Source organism: Camelina sativa, chromosome 12, assembly GCF_030686135.1.
Source record: "Camelina sativa cultivar CO46 ecotype springtype chromosome 12, ASM3068613v1".
Classification (NCBI taxonomy): Eukaryota; Viridiplantae; Streptophyta; class Magnoliopsida; order Brassicales; family Brassicaceae; genus Camelina; species Camelina sativa.
Genome location: NC_141891.1, coordinates 41,471,744 through 41,488,947, shown reverse-complemented (window position 1 = coordinate 41,488,947; position 17,204 = coordinate 41,471,744). Strand labels below are relative to the sequence as shown.

General features: G+C 37.9%; 1 protein-coding gene and 1 pseudogene across 2 annotated transcripts; both read left to right on the top strand.

Moving 5' to 3' along the window:
* The first annotated feature begins 696 nt into the window (after positions 1–696).
* On the top strand, positions 697–2,147 carry LOC104732946 (putative germin-like protein subfamily 1 member 9; annotated as a pseudogene). Its single transcript, XR_015575181.1, has 3 exons — positions 697–823; positions 1,091–1,251; positions 1,375–2,147. The product of XR_015575181.1 is annotated as a putative germin-like protein subfamily 1 member 9 (transcript).
* Positions 2,148–10,474: 8,327 nt separating this feature from the next.
* Positions 10,475–10,828, top strand: LOC147933453 (uncharacterized). The gene has a single exon (XM_087477465.1). The coding sequence runs from the start codon at positions 10,475–10,477 to the stop codon at positions 10,826–10,828; it is 354 nt and encodes a 117-aa protein (XP_087333591.1).
* The last annotated feature ends 6,376 nt before the right edge of the window (positions 10,829–17,204 follow it).

Sequence of the window (17,204 nt, the reverse complement as noted above, 5' to 3'; positions counted from 1 at the left end):
TAATCTAAAAGTTGCATAGAAATTTAAAAACATCCTATATTATGAAACAAAAAAAATTTCTAAAACATCTTATATTTTGAAACGGAGAAAGTATTATTTTCTCTTTACGTATGATATATAAATTATTATTGAAAGATAGTAATTACTATAATTATTTTCTCTTTAATTACTACCTTTCAATACTCAAATTTGGATTAAAAGCATTTGATTCAATTTATGAAACATCAAATTTATTATCTTTTTTGATCATGTTATAAACTATTATTTCACTTTCATTTTTTTTCCTCTTTTAAACTTTATAAATACAATTATATAAATTCTGTTTTATTCTACTATGAATTTAAAATTTACTTCTGAATTATTTATTACCACTAATAAAAGTTTTACAGTATTGTTTTTTCTTATTTTAACATTTCATTTATTTTATATTATGTATTTTTATTTATTTAACATAAATATGCACTACATGAATATTTTAAAGTTATTTTAAATAAAAGATAATGTGACTTAGGTGGATGCTTAGCTGGCAGAATGAGAAGAGAGAAAAACTAACTTTATAAATATAGATAGATTCACATATTAATTTCAATTTTTTGATATTTTTGAAATTAATCACAAATTAATGTTACTTTATAAATATAGATAGATTCACATATTAATTTCAATTTTTTTGGATATTTTTGAAATTAATATTAAGTTAATGTTAAATATAGATCAATGCCTTTTGACAATTTGACTGATTTATAAGCCAAAATAGACCTCTCCCACAAGCGATAGGTGATAGGCGATAGGATATATGAGGTGTGCAAGATCAGACACTAAGGTATTTTTTTTTTTTGTTGACAAACTTTGGTAACTTCCATTGCAAATTGAGGTAAAATATCCTCTGACATTCTAACCTGAAGTGCACATTATTCATATATTCTTTTATAATTTTCAAATTATTATTATACCACCATAACCATAGTGTGTGGAGGGAGCATAATTTTTTAACCATTTCAAACATCAAGTTCATCAGTTATACGGTTAACACCTATACTTATCTATAAATTGAGATCTATGTCTTATAACTTTATCATCATCTCTCCAGAAAACCTTAAGAAAAACCTTTCAACTAAATATAGAACCATGAAGAATCTCTCACTTCTTGCTGTTCTATCAATCTTGGCTATTACACTTTCACTAACCAATGCTTCGGACCCAAGCTCTCTTCAGGACTTCTGCGTCGCCATCAACACCCAGCAGATGGTGGTATGTACATGTTTACTCCCTAATCATTTTAACTATATATATTTTTTTTATAAATTTAATTGATTGTTTGGAAAATGCATTACGTTTTCTTACACTCTTTTTATTTGGTTATAAAATGTTCAGTCTTTGTGAACGGAAAGTTCTGTAAGGACCCAAAGCTCGTCACTGAAGAGGACTTCTTCCGGGGAGGGCTCCACAAAGCAGGAACACCTAATGCAAAAACTGGGTATGCTGTGACACCCGCCAATGTTAACCAGATTCCAGGGTTAAACACCCTTGGAATCTCAATGGCCCGTATTGATTACGCAGTTAACGGCCAGAACCCACCTCACACCCCATCCACGCGCCTCGGAGATCATGTATGTCGCACAAGGAACGCTTCTAGTAGGGTTTGTCACGTCAAACCCCGAAAACCGCCTCTTATCTAAAGTACTCAACAAGGGTGATGTGTTTGTGTTTCCAGAGGGACTCGTTCATTTCCAAGCGAACGTTGGGAAATATCCCGCGATTGCATTCGCTAGTTTAAGCAGCCAACACCTCGGTGCCATCACTATTGCCGACACCCGTGTTTGGGTCTAACCCAGCAATAGACCCGAATGTTCTTGCGAGGGCGTTCCAGTTGGATGCTAGGACTGTCATGGATCTACAGAATAAGTTTAAAAAATAATAACATTGTGCTTTTGAATTACTTTCATTTTTATGTACCTTCATCTAAATAAGGATCTTGCATTATCCGCTAATCATAATATGGCATAATGTTCGTCATTGCGTTTGCCTTGATCAAATTATTAATGAATTAATATTTTCATGTTTTGAAAAGATAAAGTCCTATTGACGACAAAAAAAAAAAAAAAAAAAAAAAATTGTACTCGAAGTTTCATTTTGGAAATTCACAAGAAGGATTCTACTTGAACAGAATTACATAAAAATGTCCGGCCCACAGAAAAAGAAACTGAAGCAATGGATTAGGGTATCCAAAATTTTAGTACTTTTTTTAGTAAACTTTTTATAATAATTATGGCCTTGAATGGTTGGTTGGTACGCTCCAGATCGGACTAAAATCGGACCATTCCGCAAATTTTCTATTATTCACACACTTGTTTGATAAACTTCATACCATTGTCGGACCAAATGCAGACCAATAAAATACATGATAGTATGGAGTGAACTGTAACTTCATACTGAAATATAACTATTTATCTGCATTTTTCTGGTCTGCTTTAAAAATGCTTCATACTTCAGTATGGAGCAGAGCATACCAAATTACTAGTATGCATTGTTTAGTATGGAGTGTATGAACCAACCATTCAAATCCTATATATGTTTAAACTCTAAGGCTTTTACAAAATGTGGGCTTTAATATAAGTACAAATCATAGTCTTTGAGGTTAACTGTTAGTTTTGGTTTGATTTTTTTTTTTTTCGTTTTTTCTTTTTCTCTTTCGAGGTTAATTGCTTGGTTTGTTAAAACTATTAGATAAATCCTTTCATCAAATCTAATGCTTTGGCTTTCGTTTGTGTTAATAAAATTTTTAAAACATTTAACATAAAGTCTTATATACTAGAGAAATACCCTAAAATAGCACTAATTTAGGTTTTTCTTCCAAAGTTAGCACACACATTCAACTTTTCCAAATGTAGCATTTGTGATATTGAGTATTAACTTAAATACTAAAATTCATTATTCTAAAAATCCAATTCACGATTTTAAAATTTTCCGGCAAACATTGTGTCGAGTCCTCCGATCTGAGATCTCAATTTCTAAGTTCATCCTCATCAATTTCTAAGAGACGCGCCGGAACAATTCGTTTGTTCAATTCACCGTACTCCGCCGCTTTAGCCGCTACAATTTCCGTCGTCGCAAGAATAACCCGACATGTACTCCAGACTCACGACGAGACTCTCCTCCTAATCGAATCATACAAAGAGAAAGGGTATGGAATTGATCGTGGTCCTCTCAAATCAACCCACTGGGAAGAGACCACCATCGCCGTCTCAGTTCGTTCCAACGTTGACCAGTCATCTACTTAGTGTAGGCATAAGATTGAAAAAAGAGGGAGATCATTGAAGAGGAAGAGGAACAACGATGGAGATGGTGGTGAGAGACGGAGGAAATGAGCGAGAGCTATAACAGTGGAGATTATAGCTTTTGCTGAGAGAGTTATGGTAACGGAGAAGAAGAAGATTAAATATGTGATGGAGACAATGAAGCTTTGTAAATAGATGGAGATTAGAAGGATTGATTTGATTAAGACTTCTCAAGCTCAACTCTTCCTTTGATTCTTCTTTCTAACTAGAACAGATTATTAATTAAGCAAAATAAAACAGAAGATGATGCTATAGTTGTTGACTTGTTGTTGTTGCAGACAAAAAAAGTTTTATGGGATGCAGTGTGAACTTTTTTTAACCATAAGAGATGGAGATTAGAAGGATTGATTTGAGTAAGACTACTCAAGCTTATTTTCTTTCGTTTCTCAACTCTTTATGCATCTAATGCTTACAATTTTTCACTAAACATACAACTTGCAAATCCAAAGTTGCTCAAGTAAATGTTGGTTTCATATATTTAGGAAGACCTTCATAAAATTCAAGATCGTCTTCCTAAACATTATGAAATCTTTCCTAAACTTAGAAAAACATGTTTTAAAATCTCTTTATTTATCTTTTTTCTTAATGTATCACAGATTACTCCATTAATAAGGGTAATGTATCAAAGACCCACCAATGTCCTAACTTTATGAAGGCATTCCAAAATTTCAATGAGTTCTTCCTAAATTATTAGTAAGGGGTAATCTTTTTTCATGAAGGTTTTCCTGAAACTCAAGAATTTTTTCCTAAAGATATGGGAATCCTTCATGAATTTAAATAAATGTTCTTATAATCTCTTTTATATGTTTACCCTCAAATCAATCACAACTTACTCCATTAATAAGGTTAATCATCTATCAAAAGCTTACCTTGGTCTAATACAATACTCAATGGTCATGCTTTTGAATTTTTCTAGGGGTTGTATGCTCTGTTTTTTTTTTTTTTTTTTTAATAAAGGTCTTCTTGAAATTTAAGAAATCCTTCTTAAAACTTTTGGCATCCTTCCTGAATGTTTGATTTAGGGAGGTCGTCCACAAAATTATGAAGTTCTTCCTAAATTTTCAAATCAAGCATATAACTCCTCCAATTAACAATAAGAATGACACAACGATTCATCATTCTAAGAGTAGTCAAAAATCATCTCACTTTCTCGACTTTCCCATATGATTTCAGCTTTTTTCTTGGATCTCTTCAATGGACTAAACACACAAATGCAACCAATCTACAAAGAACCCATGAATATGATATCTAACTATCAAGCTAAGAGCACAAAAGACAGTGAAAAATATTAATCTAAAATAAAATTCAATCATCTAATTTACAAAACAAATCCACACACATAATTCTCTCAATTATCCAACATCAACAACACTATTTCATCTACCTATTTGATTCCATAGACCTAAGAAAACGCATGACCAGGTGAGGCAGACATTGAATGAGTTATCGATGAGAATTTGGCGAGAAGTTTCATCCCGAGACACACCTTTCTTTGTCAAAACAGAGAAATCATATTCTTTGAATCCTCCCTTCTTCATTCCACGTGCTATGTCCATGTGTCACAAGAACCACTCGCTTCGTCGTCTTGAAGATGCCTAGGTCTTGTAATCTGGATGATGATGGGATCAAGAGGCGGTGACAAATCGGATTTGTCCAGACAAGTTTTGCTCGTTTGCTTTTGAAACCGCTTAATCTTTTTCTGATTAGAGCTCATCACCGGTAAAAATGAGATCTCAAAAGTTTCAGATTGGAAAATGAGATCCAGTTTATGTAGAGATAACAAAGAGCCATCGAGAAAGATGGAGACTTTTATTATTTATTTTAGTTAATAATTTCAGTGTTTTTAATATTAAATTAGAAGATGTGTGCTAAATCTGGAAAATATGAGATTGTGTGCTAACTTTGGAAGAAAAACCTAGTTTGGTGCTATTTTTGAGAATCTCCCTATATACTATTAGTTCTAATTTTTTGGTAATATATAAAAAGGCATGTTTTTGAGTTTTCAGTACCTTTATCATCCCGTATGATCCAACCAACACCTATACTTCCATCATGGTAATGAAAACTTCCATCAAAGTTGACTTTAACATAGTCTGTTTGTGGTGGTTGCCAATGGGCTGATGTAGAGGATGAATCTTGTTGATGAGTGTGACGTAGTTGTTCTGTAGAAGGTTGCGTCGCATCCAACCATTCCGTAACATTATCTGCAGCTTTTGAAAAAACTGAAGCTGCGTCCCAAACTACATTATTGAAGATGAGATCATTGCGTGACTTCTATAGTTGCCATCCAATCTAGAACGGGAGATGTTTCTTTGACGGATCAGTCGCGGAATGGTACTCTGAAAGCAAAACTTCAAAGTTTTCCTCTAAACTTGAAGTAATCATCTGATTTACAGGTTGAGCAGAGAGTGACCACGTCTCGATAGCAAATTGGCATTGAAAAATTAGATGATTGATAGTTTCAACTGAATTTCGACAGCGTTGACAGGTTGCATCCACTGGAATACCTCTACGGTTAAGTTCCGAACCAGAACTAAGGGCTGAAGATAACACTCGCCAATAGAAGTGTTTGAGCTTCGGTGGTATTGATGTTTTCCAGAGTTTAGCTTTCAGAACTGGGTTCCCTTGTGGAGGAGCCATCATCGGGTTATCTTCTGGGAGGTGAGTACTCAACCAATAACCAGTCTTCACGGAGTAAATACCATCTTTGGTATAATGCCAGATCAACTTATCGGAACAATGATGTTGAGGAATGTATATTCTTTGAGCATGATTTGCATCATCAATGGACATATATTGTTGTAGTTTGTCAATATCCCATTAACGGTTCCCTGTCTGCCATAAATTGTTGAGGACCATGTGAGAAGGTAGAGAATGTTGTGTTGCAGACCTTGGTGGATGAGAAGGTATCCATGAATCTGTAGCCGGATTTATCATTGCACCATCTCCTACTTGATAGCGCAATCCCTTCAGTAACAAATCACGACCATGTAAAATTGATCGCCAACCATAAGACGGATTTCGTCCAAGAGTTGCATTCAGAATTTCCGTATCTGCGAAATATCGACTTTTTAGCACTTTAGCGAGGATGCAGTCAGGTGATGAGTAGATTCTCCAGGCCTGTTTTGCTAATAGGGCATCATTGAATTTCTCTAAGTCTCTGAAGCCTAATCCACCTTCATCTTTCGGATAAGACATTCGTTTCCAACCAACCCAAGAGACTTTCCGTTTTGATTCATCTTAACTCCACCAGAATTGAGATAACACTGAGTCTATTTCCTGACATATGGTATGAGGAAGCTTAAAACAACTCATAGCATGGGTAGGCATAGTTAAAGCAATTGATTTCAAGAGGACCTCCTTTCCTGCCTCTGATAAACGTTTGGAATACCAGTGCTTTGTTTGTTCCTTCACCTTCTGAACTATATACTCAAACATCTGAACCTTTTTCCTTGTAAATTCTTCTGGCAATCCCAGATACTTGCCACAGCCTCCCCTGTTTGTGATTTTTATATGGCGTTGAACAGCTCTTTTATGAAAATCGTCCACTCTCGCACCAAAGGTAATAGAAGATTTGTTGAGGTTAACCCGTTGACCGGATAGATCGCCATATTGTTGAAGTATTCGTGCAAGACATCGACTATTCTTTGAATTGGCTTGACAGAAGAATAATGAATCATCCACGAAAAGAAGATGACTAACCCGTGGACCATTATTACTGATTGATAGTCCTCGTATATTGCCTTTAGTTTCCTCGTGACGTATCTTCTGAGTCAGCATTTCTGCGCATAGGAGGAACATATATGGAGAAATAGGGTCACCTTGACGGATACCTCTTTGTGGAATAATTTCACCATATGGACTTCCATTCACAAGAACAGAATAGGTAACTGATCGAACCATTGACGTAATCCAGGTGATCCATATCTGACTGAAACCCAGTTGAACCATTGTTTCCTCTAGAAAATCCCAGTCCAGACGGTCATACGCTTTACTAATGTCTGTCTTGATCGCCATATAACATTGAGACTGACGTTTTCTGACCTTGAGTGAATGTAGCAACTCATGAGCTACCAATATATTATCAGTAATATGTCGACCTGGTACAAATGCTGTTTGCTCCATTGAGATGATCTCTGGTAATATTGTCTTCAGTCTATTAGTAAGGATCTTTGAAATAATCTTATAGGAGACATTGCAGAGGCTTATGGCGCGGTAATCACTCATCTCTTTTGGTTGGTCTATCTTAGGAATGAGGCAAATGTGTGTCCGGTTGAGTTGTGGTGGCATGAGATTGGTTTGAAAGAAACTCTTAATCTCTGCAGTAACGTCAGCACCAATGACCTCCCAAAATTGTTGATAAAAGTGGCCTGTCATACCGTCCGGGCTTGGTGCTCGATCTCCATTAATATCAAAAGCTGCTCCTTTAATCTCATCATCTGTCACCACTTGAGTAAGCGAAAGATTCATAACATCAGTGACCGGAGTAGCAACATGATCAAAGAAAGAACCCCAACAAGCGTGAACTTCTTTTTTATACTGATCTTCAAAATATTTTGTAGCAACCAAAGACACCTTATCATCTCCTATATGTTCAATGCCATGAAGATCATGAATTGAAACCATGCGATTCCATGCTTTTCTAGATTTAGCGCTTCCATGGAAATAAGAGGTATTACGATCCCCTTCATTGAGCCATTGTGCTCGACTTTTTTGCCTCCAATAAATCTCTTCGTGCAAATAAGCAATGTTCAAAGACCTCTTAATTGCCTGAATACGCGTACCATCTAGATGAGCTTGCTGAAACTCTGTTTCTAGCTGTTCTTTGAGCTGCTTAATTTCAACTGCAGAATTTGTCTGATTGGAACGTTTCCAAGTGGAGATCTTTTTCCGTAAGATCTTGAGCTTATCTGTAAAGCTGCGATCATGAGGGAGGTTGTTCCAGTCTTCTTTCATTGCTTGAATAAAGCCTTCTCTTTTCCCTAACCGGTGATCATAACGGAATAAACCCTGTTTAACTCTTATTTCTGACTGTATATCCACAATAACGGGCCGATGATCTGATTCAATAGGCTCGAGGAACGTTGACATAGAAGCAGGAAAAGCAGAGAACCATTCTGTATTTGCAAGAGCTCTGTCCAGACAGCACTGTATTAGTTCCTTTGATCGGATTCCATCCCTTACTATACTGCATTGACCACTCCAACTAAATTTATTGCCTGTGTGTTTCAAATCAACCATATCACAGATACTCAGCATGTCTTTGAAATCTCTGAAAGTGTTTTCATCTTGGTCATGGACACCAATCTTTTCGCTATTACTCATAATTTGGTTGAAGTCCCCAATCATTAACCACGCTTCATCTCTGTTAGCTGCATATTGTTGTAAACGTTCCCATAACTCCGATCGAAATTGTGGATCAGGGTGCCCATAAACACAAGACAAGTAGAAAGTAGATATTTTATCATTAACATAGCAATTTACAAGTCTTGCATCTTGGTACAAAATGGAAACATCAATTGTATTCTTCCAAATCAAAGCTAACCCTCCACTGAGCCCTTGAGGCGGAACAATACAATACTTAGGGAAACCTAAAGAAACTGCAATATCAGAAACATAGCTAGTTGATTGTTTTGTTTCAATGAGGAAGATTGCGTCCAAGAAATGTTGGCGACAAATCTCTTTTAGGCGTCGAACTGTAGGAGACTTCCCCATCCCCTGACAATTCCAACTGGCTATCCTCATGGGACGTCTGGCGGTACCGGGCCCGCCGCGCCTCCGTTAGCAGAAGAAGAACTTGCATCCATCGGTGAATACACATGACGGCGCTTACGTTGATTGAGTGATGGCAATGGAATTGGTCTTGTCACCGCTTCAAGGATTCTGTTGCCCGTATGCTCCAATACGACAATAAGACCTCTACGTCTTGCCTCTGCTTCTGATGGATCTGCTGATGCTGTGTAGTTGTGGTAGAGGCTGCGGAGGTCGCCAATAGAGATCAATTGACCATTAATTGGAACAAGTTCTGACAAGATAACTTGTTGTTGTGGTGGTGGCGGTAATGCCAGCCGTGCCTGATGTTGAATTTGGGCATTGTCGGGTGGAGCAGGGAGTTCATGTAGATGTGGTTGAGGTTGAACAGGAAAAACAGCAGCATTAACCATTGCATTTTGCTCTGGAGGAGGATGGTGAACATCTTCGGCCTCATGTTCTGCAGTGCACTCAGAGATGTCATGTCTGAGAGAATGACATCTGAAGCAGTAGTTCCGCAATCGTTCATAACGGAAGGAGAGCAGAGCCCAATCATCACCAAAACGGAACCTCCGCGTAAAGATCACAGGTTGATCCAAGGGCCACTGAATGCAGACGCGGGCAAATTCAGCATTGCCACCAGCGACGTCCTCTATCTCCGACTCCACAATTATCCCCAGTGTTCCTGCAATATAGCGAACCATTGGTGGTGTGAAGAACCGCAAGGGGATACCACGGATTTGGATCCAGAAATTTATATTGGTGGGATTTGCATCTGGCAGATTGAGTTGCCAAGGTTCCATGGCCACCATCCACTCATTGAAACTCCAGGGACCCCGACAGTACACTAGTTGTAGGGCTTCATTGGATGGAAACAGGAACTGAGTACGCCCATGTTCGATAACCCTACCAGTAACAGTGTTATCCATACCCCAAAGTCGCGGAAAGAAACGGATCATTGCACGAAGGTTTTGTCTTCGGGAGTTTGCTGGACGGACAAGGAGGCTGAATTGCGAGACTCGAGTGGCTTCTTGACAGAGATTTGTCGGAATTTCAAAAGTAGCAGCAGCATTCCCATTTGGGTCATCCATTTTTATGTCAGGGGGATAGAGATAGAAAAGGAGGAAAACGATTTGTATTGGGAAAGCAAAAGAGAGTTGAGGTTGACATCGAATTCCCGGTGGGTATAAATAGTGGTGTTTGTAACTGTAAAGCGGTTTATATGAGAAGAATTCGGGATAATCGAAAATTGGGGAAGTGGAGGAATGGAAAACCGCTCAACCGCCAATGCAAATGGATCCCATCCCACATCGTGGGGGCAGTTTCTGAGCAAAAACCGGCAGACTGGCCACAAAGGTACGTATCTATTATCCGGAAATTCAAAGATGAAGCAAGCATCTACTCCTTTGGAAACCGAGGGACTAGCTCTGCTTTATGCCCTTCAATCGACTTGGTGTCGAGGTTTCCGACAGGTAATTATCGAGGGTGACTGTAAGGCTCTGGATGATCTTTTACATCAACGAAACACAAATATAACTATGGAGCATCTCCTAGTCGATATCCGCAGTTGGGCGGATCTATTCACTGATATATCTTTCTCGCTAGTCCGAAGAGAGTGCAATCAGGCTGCTGATAGATTAGCAAAACAAGCTCATCTACAACATGAATCTTTTTGTGTAAACTACTACCCTCCAATGTATTTAAGGAGGGAGCTTTTCCAAGATTATGTAAAACAATGATTTTCTTATAAAAGACGTTAAAAAAAAAAAAAATGCCGGACGGGAGGAAAGTATTGTCTGTCACGGGTTTTTTCTTAAACAGAATTACAAAGTAATGTATTTTGTGATAAATTACGAGCCCTAAGTTATGTTATTAACGAGTCGTCGTACGACTTTCTTAATTACAAACAAAAGTATATGAAATTTCTATATTAATTAGTGTATGAGTGTATGAACCAACCATTTATAACCGACACGAAATACTTCTTTTCCTATGCAGCAGACATACCTTTGATGGGCATAGTGTATACTTTACATATATTAAATTAGTTCTTAAAAAACAAGATTTGTTTTCAAAACTGTAAATATATATAAACATGTAACATAAATTGGATCATTCATGATTCCCGAAATTTCATCTATTTTTCATAGTAAGTTTGAAGTATATGTATGTACAAAGGTGATCGTCAAGCTAGTGTCTCGGTCTTGAGTACTACTCTTTTTCACTTTGGTGAAAGATATGAAGAAAGACTGAATTAAGTTAAGACTAAAAATGAGAATGTAAATCTGTGGCTGGAATTTTTAATGTCTTAAAATATACCTACTAAATACCTTAAAAAGCTCCCAGACACGGGAATCGATACCCCTTTCTCAAACATGCCTTCCGGCGCCGGTGAGACCTCTGGTCGCCGGCGTCGGGGGGTGACAGATCTCTTTAATCCTTCTGCTACTTACATAAGCTTTGCTCTGTTCCTTTTCTCTATCTCTAATCTCTCCTTCCCTAAAAATCCAAACGAAATTCTCCAAGAACTCTTCTGTTCCAAGGGTTACTTTACCGACAGAAGAGTTAATCGGTACTCTACAAATTCCGATCTGAACCAGATCTCGGATGCATATCCGCTCGTGAACCCTATTTCAGAAGCTTCAAAACAGTCCAGCCGTTTCTCATCTCATACATCTGAGCAAGAATTCATCACTACATCCTTTGGCTCTAGATCTGGACAAGCATCGGCACCACCACTGTCCCCTTCCGACCAGATTTCGTTGATGGCAAGAGCTTCTCTTGGACCATCAGATGTGCTTTGTCCAGTGGGAACGCCGATGACACACGGCGAGCTTATAAGCTGGTGGATAGCCCAACAGGATGCCTCATCGCCGCATGCCACTCCGATCCTTCAAACCAGCGGCGACTCTTGCTCCCTTCTCCCAACTGTACTAACCCTAGGGTTTACTAGGATGGACCTCGATTATCCTTATGGCCCATTAACCCCTCCGTGGCCCATATCCAGGTCTGAACTTTCAACTGCTCTGCTTAGATTTTCTCAGATTCGTGTTTGCTTGATAATGGAGAGAAATGTCTCCCATTCGGTCATAGAAACTCTGCCTTTAGGGAAGACTAGGTTAATCAATCCTCATAACCATATGGATGTTGCACTCCTTTTGTCACCGGGTATAAGTCTAAGATTGCAGCTTTGTGGAATCGTGATTATTATCTGTTATGATGCATATCAAGCCATTGCCCCTTTTCCTGGCCTTGAACCGAGTATGAACCCACCCAAATCCAAGGTCGATAAGTTTATATCAAGCTCACCCTCTTTAGCACCCATTACTTCTGCTTGGTCAAGTTGAGGGCTCCTCAGTAACAGAACATTGGCGTCTTTAGAATGGTTTGATAGATTTATGCGTCGAGGACATTTTATTAGCTCTGGTCGGATGTTTGCAATGTGTAGCTATATGTTTGAACCTGACTCAATTGTTGAACCCGCTGCCTATAACCCTTGAACCCATTCCCCACCTATCACCACTAGAGATTAAGCTTGGGTTTGTATTATCTTTGGAGTGTAGAACAGACTACAAGCTTTGTGTAGAATTCCTTAATCTTCATGGCCGATGGCTTCATGTGAGGGAGGACCTACCTGCTCTGTTACTGTCCTACACATATCACTTGCGATCCCCTTTTGTAGCTTCACCAACAGTTTTGAGATTTGGTCTTAAAAGTGTGGAAAACCTTGAACGATTGTTCTTGAGCCTTCTCTTAGTGACGAGAACCCTACCTTGTGTATCCCCTGTGGAGCACTCTTCTAAAAGCTCAGTTGCATATATTGCTCGAGCCGTCTATGACCACTTGTTGGTCAAGGAACTCGCGAAGCCCGTCTTCATAGTCGATTCCGCTATGGTCCCAACAGATTCTTCAAGCACTACACACTTTTCAAAGCTCAGCACCTTCTTGGAAAACTCATGGAACAACTATCTTTATTTGCTTTGTATTTTCTTAACTTTCAGTTGTATGAACTTCCCTCTTATGAGGTTTTAAGTGAATGAAAGTCTTGTTTGTCCAAAAAAAAAAAAAAAAATATGTGGCTGGAAGATTATGCATGGTTTTCTCAACTCAACCAGTACAAACACTACAAGAAAACAATCGATTTGCGATGGAACAATACATCGCAATTCCCTTTCAAATCAACAATCACAAGAGATTTGCGAGGCACAAAAATTCCTCGCAAATCGCGTCTCGCAAATTGCAAATATCGTAAATCCCTCGCAACTTTTGTGAGGAATTTTTTCCCTTGCAAATTACCTCGCAATTTGTGAGGATGTCTTTCCTCGCACATTACTAGCAGTTTGCGAGAAATCTCTTGACTCGCAAATCAGAAGCAATTTGCGAGAAACTTAATCTATCGCAAATACGTTGCAAGCTGGATTAAAATGGAATTAGAATTAAATTACAATTTGTAATAGAATTAAAATTGAATTGAAATTAAAATTTTATCTTAATTTCAATTGAAATTGAATTAAAATTAAATGAAATTTTAGTTTGGGAATTTAGTGAGAAATGCCACTTTCCTAATTAAAGCTATGAAAAATGTCATTTTCATTATTTCTTTTTTGAAAATGCCACTTTCAAAATTTATGCCACATGAAGAAAAGACTAAAATACCTTTTAAGTTAAAAAATGAGAGAAAAAAAGGATTTTTGGGTATTTCTAATTAATAAGGACATGTTATTGTCTGTTCTATTATAGTCCATCAAGCTATTACGATGGACAACATAAAGTTATAATAGACAATAAGTGCAATGTTTGCTGTTGTCCATCAAATAGTGCAAGTAGTAGAAGTGAAGTTGTAAGTAATGAAAGTAGTAAAACAAATAGACAAATGTCAAAATATAGATAGAACAAAAGCTATTACATGTTATTACATCTGATTATAAATCATGATTAGTTGTCCATCAAAATGAAAAACAGGATAGACAACAAGTTAGGAAATGAACATATTAAGTAGACCAGATCTGATCCATTGAAAGACAAATATTCATAGAGTAAAACTTGGCTGGAACATGGATGATGTCTTGTGGAGGTGCATTACTTATTGTCATCCTCTAATCTATCACTTATGGCAGTATATCTGCACAATTGACAAAAAGTTAGAAAATAACAAATGAACATATTTCAGATCGAATATGATCCACCGGATCTGGTCCACCATCTCTTCCAACGAATCTGGTCCATCAAAAAAAATAACGGGTCAAATTATAGATCTGGTCCAGTAAAGTTGTATAGAGAAGGAAACAAACATAAGAAACTTAAAGAGATATGGAGGTTTTGAGAGAGAGAGATGGAAGAAGATGAATAGTTGAAGGTGAGAGATATGGGATATCATTGTTGCTCCACCATCTGTAAACGCCTCTTCACTGATTCGGTCTCTGCTGTTACAATCTGGTTCCTATCTATCTCTGGTGAAGTGATTATGATGAAACAGTCATCAGAAAAACTTTTCAAATCCATGAAATGATTTCCTTGTTATTTAAGAAAGAAAGATGAGGGAAGAAGATAGAGAGAGATGAGAGATGAGATATGAGAAAAAAAGAATGATAATATCAGGATAGTTTTGTCATTTTTAGTGGATCAAAATGGGTCCTATGGCATTTTAGAAAAGGTTAAATTGAAAGTGGCATTTCTTAAAAAAAATTGTACTGTACATGGCATATTTGATAATTTTCTCTTTTAATTTCAACTCAGAATTGGGAATAGAATTAAAATTCTTAATCAAATAAAAAAAAAAAAAAAATTCCAACTCAAATGAAATTAAAAATTTTTAAAAAAAAAAATTTACATTACAAAACACTAGGATTAAAGGAAGAGTTTAAAAAGTTTCAGAGAGAGAGGTGATGTTTCTTGTTCTGGTTCCTCTATCGGAGTTAACAGTTTCATCGGTGTAGCCCTGTTCTCCGGCTTCTGGGTTGGTCGGTGTCGGGTTCCGAAACTTGGCAGCAAATTCTGGATCCTTTTCAGCGAGATACTCGAAGTATGCATCATAGCTATGCATCCTCTCTGCACTTAGTCGGATTTGAGTCGCCTGAGTTTGAATACATTCCTCAGCGGCAGCTAGCTTCTGAGCCAAAAGAACCGGATTATTAGCCGGAGACATAGGCGGTGGACCGATGCTGCTAGAGGATGCTTCAAACTGCAAACAACCAACCCCATAAATCTTGTTTTCTTCTTTGGAGCAACCTACCACCAAAACAACAACACAACAATAAACTTCAAAGACAAACAAAAAACTCAAACAAAAACAAAGACATTCAAAGTACATAAAATAGACAACTTACCGATGTGTAAATTTTGTTTTTGACATGAATGGGCACCCCACCAGAAGCAGTGCTCTCTCCATTATACAAAGCTCAGATTCCAACTCTTGAATCTTGGACGACACCTCATTGAACAGAGACTCAGACTTTCCATCTGTAAAAGTTCCATCATGCTTTCGATGAGTCTCTTTTAGGATGCGTACAAAATCAGGAGTTAACTCACCAGTTAGCTCACACTGAAACACAGAAATAGAGAGATGATTAGTGTCTTGATTGTCCACAAGGTCAATGCTGCTGAAAAAGAATGACTAAACACTTACATGTTTGCGAGCACGAGCTTTAAAAGAGGTTTGGCCTGAGCAGTGCTTATATATGCCGGTGCCATCAGGATCATGATATCGAGCATTCCGGCTGTTGGTACTCTTGACTTCTGATTTGGGATCAAGCCAATATTTAACAAGACCACCCATACCTGAGGATCAATCCACCGTGGCTTTGCCTCATCACCTTTCAGTTTCCACTTTAACTTCCACCTGGACACTTGATCACACATCCTGTCCTTAAGCTTGTCTTCAAACTCCTTCCTAAATCTATCGTTTATGGAACGATCCCAATTATATATTCATAAACGATCCCAATTATATATTTGCTTCCAAAAAAAAAAGTAAATTAGTATTTGGTTTAAAAACGACAAACAAAACATATTGTAAAGTAGCAAACAAGTCGTGACTTACCGCAAAAGATTCATACCAACGGTCTACCACTGTAGTTGGTGTCTGTGTCTAATTGGCATGAGGCTCTTTAAAATCTCTTTCAAAGATGCTTCGAACAGTTGCGGCAACATAGGAATCTTGGGCAAACCTACAAACAAAATACACAATGAAAGGAGTGAATCATTCGGAATGAAAATACAACATGCAACTATGAAGAATGATTCAGATTAAATGAAGAATGACTCGGTTTCAATTTCAACATGCAACTATCATTCAACAGGCAACTATCATTCAAGTGTAACTATCGTGCAACTATCATTAAAAACTTTAAATAATTGGACAGGACTATTGAGCTTACCAGAGAGTTTCTGGAGGTCGACGCCGGATCAAGCTTCGTTAAACCTCCACGCCCAGGACTATCGAGTAACTCTTCCAGTGTAAGATTGTTGAGACGTGTAGAAGCTCCTGTGGAAGACGAACGAGCGGGTGGAGACACCTCCGGATGCTCCCCAGAGCCAAGATTCGCATTCGAGGGTGAAGGAGAAGGAGTATGATAAGACGGCGTCTGAGGTAGTGGTTGCAAAGTTGAACGGCGAGAAGTAGAACCGGTGGGAGTCCGTGTACGGTTAGCGGGTACACATTGATCAGACAGGAACCTTGTGTAATCATTGCCATTGAACATCTACAAGAAAATCAAAATCAATTTAATCAGATCTAAGAGAGATTAGAAACAATTGAAATAAAAACAATTGAAATAAGAAAACAAAGATAGATTAGGGTTAATACCTTGACGGAGAAGAGCGGCGACGACGGAGAAGACAAAGCTGATTAGGGTTCGGGTTTGACGGAGAAAACAAAGAAGAAAGAGAGATTAGGGTTGTGACGAGGAGGATAGAAACAAAGACAAAAAGAGATTAGGGTTAATACATTGACGGAGAAGAGCCGATTAGGGTTTGACGGAGACAAAGAAGACAGAGAAGACAAAGATTAGGGATTTAACGGATCCGATTAGGGGTTGACGGAGAAGAGAAAGAGGAGCCGATTAGGGTTTGACGGAGAGAGATTAGGGATTGAGATAATGAGAAGATCGGCTAGGG

Excerpts from the sequence above, each read along its gene's own strand:
- LOC147933453 (XM_087477465.1), top strand. The coding sequence starts at position 10,475 with ATGAAGCAAGCATCTACTCCTTTGGAAACCGAGGGACTAGCTCTGCTT.